This window comes from Microcebus murinus, chromosome 24, assembly GCF_040939455.1.
Source record: "Microcebus murinus isolate Inina chromosome 24, M.murinus_Inina_mat1.0, whole genome shotgun sequence".
In the NCBI taxonomy this organism is placed as follows: domain Eukaryota; kingdom Metazoa; phylum Chordata; class Mammalia; order Primates; family Cheirogaleidae; genus Microcebus; species Microcebus murinus.
Genome location: NC_134127.1, coordinates 11,463,619 through 11,475,744, shown reverse-complemented (window position 1 = coordinate 11,475,744; position 12,126 = coordinate 11,463,619). Strand labels below are relative to the sequence as shown.

The following is a 12,126-nucleotide window of genomic DNA, read 5'->3' as shown; positions in this document are numbered from 1 at the left end:
GGAAGTTTGCTGCTTTGAAATAATAGAAGGACATGATACCACCTGTAGGAATGAGTAAATGCCTGCTGTGTAAACACCATGAGAATGAGGACGTAAAGTGATCAAGTTTATGATCAAGTTTTTAGCTTTCTAGGCTTATCAATCAGTCCTGATCAGATGGTTGAAATTTTTTTCAGCTAAATATAAAAAGTCCCCTTTATAAATTAAATCTAATAACCATTGATACATTATTCTATTTGTTAATTTTTTAATTGACATATAATTATACATATTTACAGGTATATAGTGGTGTTTAAATCAGATCAGGGCAATTAGCATATTCATCATCTCAGACATTTACCATTTCTTTGTGTTGGGAACATTCAATATCTTATAGCAATTTGAAAATATATTTTATTGTTAACTATAGTCATCCTACAGTGCTATAGAACACTAGAATTATTCTTCCTATCTAGCTGTAATTTTGTGTCCTTTAACAAATACCTGCCTATCCTTCCCTTTCCCCTACCTTCCTGGCTTCTAATAACCTCTGCTCTCCTCTTTACTTCTATGAGATCAACTTGTTAGCTTCACAGAGTGAGAACATGCAATGTTTAACTTTCTGTGCCTGGCCTATTTCAGTTAATGTAATGTCCTTATTAAGAAGACATTTATGAATCTCTAGCCATGCCCTAAACATTGTTGTTTCTTGGGAGTGGTGTCAAGGGAAGTGTAACATTTAAGACTATATCATGGTCATTGCTCTTGAATAGCTTACAGTTTAAATATAGCATCTAGCACAGAGCCTCTTATTAGTAGGTGTTCAATAAACATTATTAGTTTTAGAGAGAATAGCACAGTAGAAAAATGAAAACACAAGTCTTGGAGTAGAGTTTCTCTCAGGACTACTCTCTCCAAAATGGAGAGAGAGAGAGGAACAAGAAAAATCAATTTTGATGATAGCAGCGAGTAGTGAGTTTTGCCCACAATTTCTCTCTATGAGTGTGAGCCCCAGGGTGAGTGAGAGCTGGGACAAGTGAATCTGCTGCTTTCTATATTGCACTCAGTTTCATCACACATAGAAAGAGCCTCTTCTCACATGGTGGATCTAATGTTTAAAGATAATGTGTATACTTTACCTTGTGTTCAGTTGATCTGCTCAGTCACTGGAGGTAAAACTGCCTAGTGTTCAATTTACAGAGAAACTTTACATCTATCTCCACCATTTTGCTAAGGTGTTTTCAAGGATAATCTTGACCAAAGGCAAATTTTGCCTTTTGCAATGACTTTAGAAACTAACACCTTCATAAAATGGGGCTCCGGTGTAATCTGATAGAGCTGGAGCATAGCAGGCCTATCAGATTGTGATGAAAAATGATAGTGGAAAGGAAGGTGGCATCAGAGCAAATTGCAGATGGTTTTAAATGACATGCTGAGAGGTTCAACTTTATTTGAAGGCACCGAAGAGTCATTCATTTGAGCTGAAGAATAGCTTGGTAAAAGCTGTATTTTAGAGGAGTAATTCTCAAATCATGTTCCCATGATTTAGCAAGCTGGATTGGGAGTTTCCATTACTATAATTGAATAATTTAGTGTTTCTTACTCAATTTCCAGAAAAATATTAATGATTAAAATGTCCACAATTTTAGATTTTTCTTGTCTGATGGAGAAGTAATAAAGAAATAAAAACTCAAGTTGAGTTTGGCAGCTTGTGTTTTCCATTGATAAATACTAATGGCTGTGCTTTTTATGTTGCTATGTATAAACAGTCATTGTTTCTGCTGGCAAATGTGATAGAATTAAATATGTTGGTATCTCAGGGTGAATTTTGTGAAAGACCACTAAGAATTTAGATGAAGTCTTACCTGCATAAGTATGACAGCCTTACTGGTAATGATAAAAGACTGGGGACAGGGAGACCAATTATCTCAAATCCTTTCTTTTCTTAACCTTGTACTTGGTGGGTATGCAGAATTTGCTATGTGCCCTTAGCAGGAGATTTCTAGAGAACCCAGAAATTCTATATAATACAGTCCATATTCTTAGTAAGTAACCTTAGTTCAACTTGATAAGCAAAAACTACCCAGTGTTACAATTTATAAGACAGTTAAGTGCTAAATTGACACAGGTGTTCAGAAAAGGAGTAATCATCAAGACTTTAAGTAATCAAGGAAGACTTAATCCCAAAGTTTAACATTGTCTTAAACAGTCCTAAAACTAGCTAAATTATTCTTTCTGTGTATAACTCTTCAAAGTTTTTTTAAAAAAACATTCAAATCCTCAAATCATTTTTTTGTTGTTATTAAATGTGTTTGTAATTCAATTAGGGTATTCTATTATAATTAGGCATTACCTAAAATGAGAAAAGAAATATAATCAACTACTTCAACAGTCTTTGCATACATATTCTGTTATCTTTATATGCTGGGAAGAAGTTTGGTAAAACCCATTCATTCAAAAGTATTTGGTGAGTATCTTCGATGTGACTAGCAGTGAACACCAGAGAAGAGTCCCTCTCCTTGTTGACCTTACATTCTAGTTGTCCAGGGGAGTGGCAGGGAATGGTAAGTGGGCATGATAATGGTCCTTCAGGGGAGGGAGGACAACGTTGTCATTTTCAATCAGGTGGTCAGAGAGGGGTAACTAAAAATATGATATTTCTTCAGAACCAATAAGCAAAAGTTAACAATGAATATTTGACATTTTTCTAAAAGCTGTAACAATTGATTTTTCTCATAAGAATGTATTTTCTAAGGTGTGGAGGGGAACAAAAATAAATGCTCAATACCATGTGTTCACTCAATGATTTTTCAGATGAATGCACTGGACACCCTTGGTCAGACTGCTTTGCACAGAGCTGCCCTCGCAGGTCACCTGCAGACCTGCCGCCTCCTGCTGAGCTATGGCTCTGATCCCTCCATCATCTCCTTGCAAGGCTTTACGGCGGCGCAAATGGGAAACGAGGCCGTGCAGCAGATTCTGAGTGGTGAGTTAAAGTAGATAAACAGTGTACTTTATGCTTTTTATTCCATTTCCACTGAAATACACATTCCAACTTTGCCATGTTTTCTTTGCCCGAATTTTTCTCATGCTTTTTCTTGCATGTGTAATATTCTGACCTTTTTATAATTCTTAACTTCATTGCACTATTATGAAATTATCCTGTTGTTTCCTGGTTTAAATTAGAATTATAAAATCTTGCTTGAATGTTCCAGTGTCTGCCTAGTAGAGTGTTAGATATTTTAACTACCTGTGTTTAGTTTATTGAGGGAGATCAAACATAAAGTGATATGAAAATAAACTCTGGCTTACTAAGTCTCAAAGTTAAAGGAACTTACAGTCTGCCTACTAAAAAATGATGAAATAGGCCGGGCGCGGTGGCTCACGCCTATAATCCTAGCTCTCTGGGAGGCCGAGGCGGGCGGATTGCTCAAGGTCAGGAGTTCGAAACCAGCCTGAGCGAGACCCCGTCTCTACCAAAAATAGAAATAAATTAATTGACCAACTAAAAATATATATACAAAAAATTAGGCGGGCATGGTGGCGCATGCCTGTAGTCCCAGCTACTCGGGAGGCTGAGGCAGGAGGATCGCTGAGCCCCAGAGATTGAGGTTGCTGTGAGCAAGGCTGACGCCACGGCACTCACTCTAGCCCGGGCAACAAAGTGAGACTCTGTCTCAAAAAAAAAAATGATGAAATAGATTGAAAAGAAATTTAGTATAAATGATTCTTTTCCAAACCTTTTAATTTTTTTTTTTTCAAAGTATTACTATCTTTATTATGCCATAAGGCAGTATTTTATACATTAACTCAGCTTACAGTAGAAACATTTTATGTACAACTATAGAGTAACTGCTGCACAGATAGCTCCAACTTAAAAATGGGTTGTAATTTTAAACTCCATTGAGTTGTATGATATATAAATTAGAAAATATTTTCTCTGTAGAAAATAGTAAAAATGATAACATTTCCCAGGTCCATTTAAGCCAAATAGTAGCCGAGTACATTATACATTTATAAATACGATTTGAATTCTGGGATCCAGGAGAAACAGTTTCGTTTATTGAAACAGTTATGTTTTTCTTAAAATTAAGTTATGTGAAGTGAAATTCCCAATAATCTTCCCTATTACTCTTGATTTATGCCTGATTATTTTTCTTCAGGCTAACCCATAACCCACATCAAGGTTTTAGCTATTCCTTCCAAAGGACAGGTACCGTATCATTTAATCTGCTTGATAAGGTATCCATTCCAAACCAAATCATGAAATGTTCTGGTAGTAATACAAGTATTAAAGCATACCTGTAATTTGGGCAAAACCAGAATCTAATTAATTATAACCCACAAGGTATTAATATATGTGTACTATCACCAAACATCTTCCGCTAATTCCCTGTGGCTTGATGGGAAACCATGAGGAACCAGGAGTAGACTGAGAAAATTGACAAGTGGATCAAGGAAAAAGGCCAGGAGAATTCTGAGAACCGAGGGCAAGAAACCTCTAGTCAGGATTCAAGGATAGAACTGAAGTTCCAATAGAAAACGGATGCTGCCTCTAGGATCAGGAGTTGAGTTGGCTATGAGAGCCCCTACTGCAAGGTGATCAAGAAAACAGCAGTTAGAGGAAGGATGCATGCCTGGCTTCTGGCCGGGCCTCTGCTTCCCAGCACCAAAAAAGAAAAGAAAAAGAAAGAAGAAAACAGCAGGTGGAGATAAAGACTGGGTTAAGTGAGAGAAACCATGTCCTAGAAAGATTTTATTTGTTCGAACTGAATGAAAATGAGATAGACCATGTAGTTTTGATTTTCCTATTATAGTTTGTTCCAGGATTCCCAATACAGAATCTCTAGGAATTAAGATGAGAAGATAATGCCACTCTCAAGCTCCTATGTGTTGTTCTTCAGTTCCCTCGTATCAACAACTTAAAGAAGGAATTAAGGGAGGGGGGTTCACAGATGAGCATTGCTGAAAAGTATGTCACAAAAACCCACTGGAAATATTCTTCATGTGCAAGAGGGAAACAAATTTATAACTGTGGAGAGCAAAGGAAGAACAAGTAAAGATGCATGATTCAACATTCTTTTAATGGTGAAAACTTAATGGATCATTAATGTTTCTAGAGGTTAACTTCTAGTGGGTAAGATTCAGTTTTTAGGTAGAATTCTTCAATTTAGTTTCTCCAATGGCTTTGTTCCTAAAGCCACCGTATAGGTGGCTTTTTTGTTAGCTTCTCTATTGAAAGGTTTTTAGCTGCCTAGAGACTCTTTTAAGACAAACCTTTTAATTTTATGTGTAGATTACATCTGCTGTAGAGTAACATAACAAACTGGAAGAATAAAATGGAGATTGCCACAGACTAGGAGTCAGAAGTCCTGCTTACTTTTTTCTACCCATAACCCAGTAGTGTCTAACTCTCTCAGGCACAGTGCCCGCTTTTTATAATAACTATTTTATGACATCCCCTTTACTCTCCAGAAATGAAATTCATAGATAATATGACCTAACTATTATATGCAGTTACTTTCCCAAAATCTGTATAAAATACCCAAAAGGGAAAATGACAGTAACTTGTAATTATTGATGGAACAGCTTGGGCATGGCTATACTAGAAGAAAAAAAATGGACCCCACAAATTTCTAAAGGGTCCCCAAGAAGTACAGCCCAGTTGAGAATCACTGCTATATGCTGAAACAGGGAACCTTCCAAGGCATAGAGTTTATATTTGCATGTTGTTAAAGCTTTATCAAAGCTAAACAGCCTCATAAAACTAATTGTACAATATGGTGAAAACTATTCAGGACTGATATTTTTCTCATGCTTTAGTTTATTCTTAGAGGGTGGTCATTCTACTTCAGTCTTAGGTTTTCCTTTGCCATTTTAAGGTGATCATCTATCTAGGGTCTCTTCACTATCAAAATGAATAAGATCTACAGGAAGGAATGAAATTTCCTATTACAGGATTTTAAGTTTGAAATATTGGAAACATGACTTTTACTTCATGATTTGCTTAAAGAAGATATTACTCCTTACCTATTCTGCCTTCTCAGTAGACTCTAATAATTTCTAAATGTTGTGATTTTTATGAAAACATTCCTAAGTTTTTCTGATATGCATTTTTACTGAGAATGACTTAGTACTGAATTTTAAGTTAGTTTCTATAAGTCTAACCATAAATCAGGCAAACATATAGGTATTACATCAGAATTTCTAATAATACTGTGCATAATTTTTAGAGATAATTAAAATGGAGAAAAAAGATTGAATAAATCAAGCATATTAGATCCATCTGCTTTTACATTGTCTTCCAAATGAATGCAATTGGAATATCTGAGTTTTGGTAAAAGATAAAATTAAATACTGAATCACAAATGCAATATTTTTCTTCAATTATTTTGAAAATTTTGCTTTCAAAATTGATTTTTAAAATAAGACATTATATAGGTAATTAAATGCTTAATTAAGAACATGCCACAACTTTTTAGTTTAATCCTTCATATTCTTTATTGATATGGAACGCTAATACAAATATTTAAAATTATATGATAAATAAAGTGTTACCCTTTATGTGCTAAGTATTATTATGATCAAATAGTTTACCTTCCATTGAAGAATTCTCATAATTTATTCTGTAAAAGCCACTCTCCTGAACAAAACACTTTAGACTAGAAGAACTAAAGTATTCTGAAATCTAAAACCTTTTCATACCATTACTTCTTCTTCCTACAATCTTAAATCTGAAAGAGACTTCTCTCACTTTATAAGTGCAAAAACTAAGCTATTACATAATTTGTCCAAAGTTACAGATAATAGAGTTACAGTCTAAAATTTAGGACTCCTTTTGTGTTCTGTGTATGTGCCCATTTTAAGAGCCACACTTAATGTCCATAAGCATACTTTGGTTGATAATATTAGAAATTGTTTTCTTTATAAACCTATCTTACTTGGGCCAACATGAAATGAATATTTGGTTTAGTTGTAGTGGATTAATCAAAATACCTCATTTGTTAGCCTCTAAATTTAATAGTCTTATTTAATTATATTCTATTTAGCATTGGTATCACACCTTCCAATTATACAGACATCTTAAATAAAATTTCCCTGAAGCCATTCAATACATGTGAATTAGACAAATGTCTGTTTTTTGGTAGGCCTTTTTTGTTCACTGATTGTACTTTCTAAGATCATTTTGATTTCAGGAATAGTAGTACTTTTTTATATTGAGGTCATTAAGACTAAAAAGAAAAATTAAACCTTGAGTACTGAAAGTCAAGTGGCTTCCCTAGGCTTATATAACCAATCTATGGCATTAGAAGATAAAGGGATTACCAGTAAAGAAAAAAACAAACAAATTTATGGCAAAGGTTTGCTACAACACTTTGTAAAACCAATGTGTCATAAAAATGTTGTTGATCTCTTAGTCCTAGGTTTTCTCACTTACCTTTGTCAAATTTGTGACCAGCAAATTTGAGGGGTAGAGTAATAGGAATGGAAAAGGATTTGTGTGTACTAGAATTTAAATTTGGTTTAGGATGAGATGGATATAGATTTAAATAAGAAAACACTTTTTTCTTATCTGAAAAAGACTAGGGAAAGCCTTATTAGATCTCAGATCTCTATATTAGATCTCAGAAATTTTTGACCCCTTAATCTCTTTCCACTTACCAAATAATTTTTCCTCCTTAACTACTCTGGGATTATTCAAGAACTAATAAGAACCTTTCCTTTTTTTATGCAGAGAGTACACCTATACGTACTTCTGATGTTGACTATCGACTCTTAGAGGCATCTAAAGCTGGAGACTTGGAAACTGTGAAGGTAAGTCAGTGCTTTTATCTTCTTTGGTGGCGCTGTTGACCTTGGCTAATCAATTCTTTTTTTAAGCTTCTAAGAATGACTACTCAAATCCCAACAAAAGATGGGCAGAGAAGACTCGTAGACAGGAGAAATTCTTCATAGTAAATATTAATATATATATATACACACACACATATGCTTTTTAGTCAATTCCACTTATAATAATTGAAGTGTTACCATTTTGAGCCATATTTATAAATACGTAAACTAGCTCAAGCCCAGGTATTAGTAGGATCATATTTGAAATGATGTTTTTTAATCTTTTCCCAGAGATTCAAATGTTCATTCTAGGAAAGCATTCATATGATCCCTCAACCACTGTAATTACTCAGAATTATGCAGAAGATGGATTTTCCTTTTTATGTAACTCTACTTGCCAAGAAAATTTTATCAGTCTTTAATTGTAATATAGAAACAATGGTTATAGATTTAATTTTTTTCAAATATAAAATCATATTCTGATATTAAATATTCTTTTTTTAAAAACCCACACACTTCCCATTCATTTAGAGATGCAGTTAATAATATTTCTTTTCTTTCTTTCCTTTTTTTTTTTTTTTTTTAAGAGATGTGGTCTCAATATATTGCCCAGGTTTGGCCCAAGCAATCTGTCCATCTCAAGTCTCCTGAGTACCTGGGACTGTGGGCATGTACCACCAACATACCTGACTTTGTTTTTACATCTTTTTATTTATTTTTAAAGAAAAGCTAATTGCAAATTGGTATTAACAGTCATACGACTTTTTACAAACAAAACTTTGTCACCTCTTATTAAGCAAACTTTGTCTTTGTGATTTTTAGCAAACCAGTTTTACTATTCTTGATAACATATACTGGTTGAAAATGACAATAAATAAATAGTTCCTAAGCTCTGTTGCCTAGAAATTTTATTTTTATTTTAATATGTGGGACTTCTTCCAACTTACAACAGCATCTAAGTTATTTAAAGAAAAATAGTAAATTTTAGTTGTAATAACCTCTGAGGAGAAATTTTTAAATTCTCTTAGATCTAAAACTATATAATATTTTTCCTTAGAAATACTTTCTCATTTGAAATGTATCCTAATAAAAGAAAATTCTTAAATATAAAAGTGATTAAGTTGTCTTTCACAGCATGATCATCTCAGCACTAGAATTGCTACATGTGCTCATTATAATTACTTTAATATATAGTTTATTTTAAAAATATACCATTTTTAATTCCCATGTGTTTTATGTGTAATAGGTAAACATATACTAAAGCTTTCAGCTTTTCTAAACAACCCATTCACAATGAAGGCCAAATTTATTTTTATCAATGGAATGACAGTGGCAAAAGAAAACAAAGCAGCACAAATTAAGTGAGAATTAGGTCCAGTAAATTTCTTCTCAAGAGCCTTTAGAAAGTATTAGAAGTCAAGCTGAATGCAGTGGCTCATGCCTGTAATCCTAGCACTCTGGGAGGCTGCGGTGGGAGGATCACTTGAGCTCAGTTTGAGACCAGCCTGGGCAAGAGTGAGACCGCCCCCCCCTATCTCTAAAAAAAAGAAAGTAAGTATTAGAAGTCAGATATTAGACGAAAAGGCTGTTTGCCAAGTAATATATTTGAAAATATGAAAAGTAGGTAGCAAGGATATAAAGTTGCTTTGGCATTCAAAAAGGAAGTAAAATAGAATAAATAGTAAAGAACTTCCATATATTGAAAAAGCAAATATATAATAAGCAGGTTGGGCTTCTAGTTTTGTAGGCTTGCAAAACGAGTTATTTAATTCTGTACCTCATTCCTATTTTGCCAATATTCCCTGCAAAAATAATAAAGTTAATTTAGAATGTAAGAACCAGGGCGAAAAACAGCATCAGGAAGCAGCTTCAATTATGTAAGACTCCATAGGTGTTAACTACCAATTTTTGTAGCTTTTCTTTTTTGTTTACTTATTAATTTATTTTTTAAAAAATTTTATTGATCAATTCTGTTACTTATGTATTAATATAGCCACAGATTCACTTGTCATGAAAGAAATTTGACCTGGCCATATGACAGTGGCTTTTTAGGTCTTAGAGCCTGGTGCTCTTCCCGATAGAGTTGATGATATTGTGAGTTCTCCCTTACTGCACATACTTCTGCCTGTTGTGTAAAAATTGTACCACCTGGAAAGCCCTTGTATTTATCCTACCAGTGTGAAAGTTCTTTGTCTTAGTCCATTTGTGCTGCTATAACAAAATACCATAGACTTGGTTATTTATAAAGAATAGAAATTTATTTCTCACAGCTCTAAAGGCTGGGAAGTCCAAGATGCAGGTACTGGCAGGTTTGGTGTCTGGTGGGGGTCCAGTCTTTCCGCTTCCAAAATGGTTCCTTGTTGCTATGTCTGCTGGAGGGAACAAATGCTGCAGCCTCACATGGCAGAAGGCAGAGGGCAAAAAAGGCCAAACGCTGTGCGAAGCTTCTTTTATAAGGAATTTAATCTCCTTCACCCAGAAGGAGCCTTCCTGACCCAATTGCCTTCTAAAGGCCCCGCCTCTTAGTAATATTGCAATAGGGATTAAGTTTCAACATGAATTTTGGAAGGGCACAAACATTCAAACCATAGCACCCCTGCTCAGTATATTAGTAGAAATAGAGATCTTTTCAGGTTCTTAGTTTTTATATAATAATAGCTCATTATAGTGGCAAGAGCCACAATAAGACTAGCAAATAAATGCCTAGAAAGCCCCTGTCATCATACCTTTTAACCTAGAGAATACCACTATTTTCTCTGCTTCATTTCCCTTTTCTCTTTTCTTTTTTTATTTCAGCATATTATGGGGGTACAGATTTTAAGGTTTCAATAAATGCCCATTTCCTCCCCTCCCCCCACAAGTCTGAGTCCCCAGCATGACCATCCCCCAGATGGTGCACATCTCACTCATTATATATGTATATACCCGCCCCCCTCCCACCTGCCCAATACCCTATTACTGTAGTACCTATGTGATCCCTTTTCTATTTTTTTTTTTTTATCTTAGCCACTAGACCACCAGGGATATTTGCCTTTTCTAAGTTTCATTACTTTTCTTCTTATTATTTCCCTGAAGTTAGATCATTAAGAGAGTGATCAACGATGTATGATGTAGCACAAAGATCAAGAAATTTAAAATCAGTAAAAGAGGGTTTGAGTCTTTATTTTACCCCTTATCAACTATTTGAAAAGGATAAGTCACTTAAGCTCTCTGAGCCTTGCTTTATTTATCTATAAAATAGAGATACATATATCTCCATATAGATAATACATATGTTCATATATATAATAAATAATATATATTCATCGATATATATAATTCCCTCACTGGAAGAATATGATGCTATTTATAAACTATAAATTATTATTTAAATATTATTATATATTAATGATATATATCACCACCAGTGATGCAGCCTTTCATGCCTTCTTTCGTTTCCTACTGCTTTGTAAACAAACATAATTTAGCTTATAATTTAGACTGTGCTGAAATGGTAGCATTCAGAGAGAGAAAAGGAGACAGGGAAGAAATTTGGAGGACATCTCTGAAGGAGATGGAAGTAAAGGCCAAAAACTAGAGTATGATTAAAATCAGTTAACTCCCCCAAAATCAAGTAAAGCACTGTTGGTTTTGCTATAATGGATCAAAGGGCCAAGTGAGTGGCCCAAGCAGAAAATTAATTTTTCCAGAGCCTTTTTGCTTGCTTTGATGTACGTTAGAGAAGACAAGAACTCTTTAGTTCTCTGGTCAACTGGGGATGGTCGTATTTGAGCAAAGAATGGCTAAGAGTGTGCTGTACCAGCAGATATGCTGTGATAGTCTCAGGGGAGAAAAGACTCATAAAGATGAAATAACAAGGCATCTTTGGCTTCATTGTGGGTTTGACTATTTGATTAAGATTGTGGCCAGGAAATGTCAAAAAAGATTAAATTACTGTGTTCATAGTAAGTATTTGTAATCACTACAAAGCTAAGCATAGTGCTGATTTTAAACATCATTAGTATTACATCTAATCTTCGGTGATAAATATGCATTAGAAAATTACAAGTTATCCAAGATGCTGCATTTTAGAGCAAAATCTCTGAATAAATATTAATGTTCTCTTTGTGTTTGTCTCTGTGTGTGCACCATAAAAGCAACTTTGCAGCCCTCAAAATGTGAATTGCAGAGATTTAGAGGGCCGGCATTCTACACCCTTACACTTCGCGGCGGGCTACAATCGTGTGTCTGTCGTGGAGTACCTTCTACACCACGGTGCCGATGTCCATGCCAAAGACAAAGGGTATGTGTTGGAATCTAGCTGTTTGCGATTCA

General features: G+C 34.6%; 1 protein-coding gene across 2 annotated transcripts in view; it reads left to right on the top strand.

The window, feature by feature from the left end:
• TNKS (tankyrase) overlaps positions 1–12,126 on the top strand; it is a 201,589-nt gene that overhangs the window by 149,085 nt on the left and 40,378 nt on the right. For both annotated transcript variants that reach the window (XM_012739787.3, XM_012739786.3), the window contains 3 exons: positions 2,794–2,965; positions 7,715–7,794; positions 11,949–12,094. In XM_012739787.3, coding sequence (XP_012595241.1) covers positions 2,794–2,965; positions 7,715–7,794; positions 11,949–12,094 — 398 coding nt within the window. The remainder of the gene's footprint in view (positions 1–2,793; positions 2,966–7,714; positions 7,795–11,948; positions 12,095–12,126) is intronic.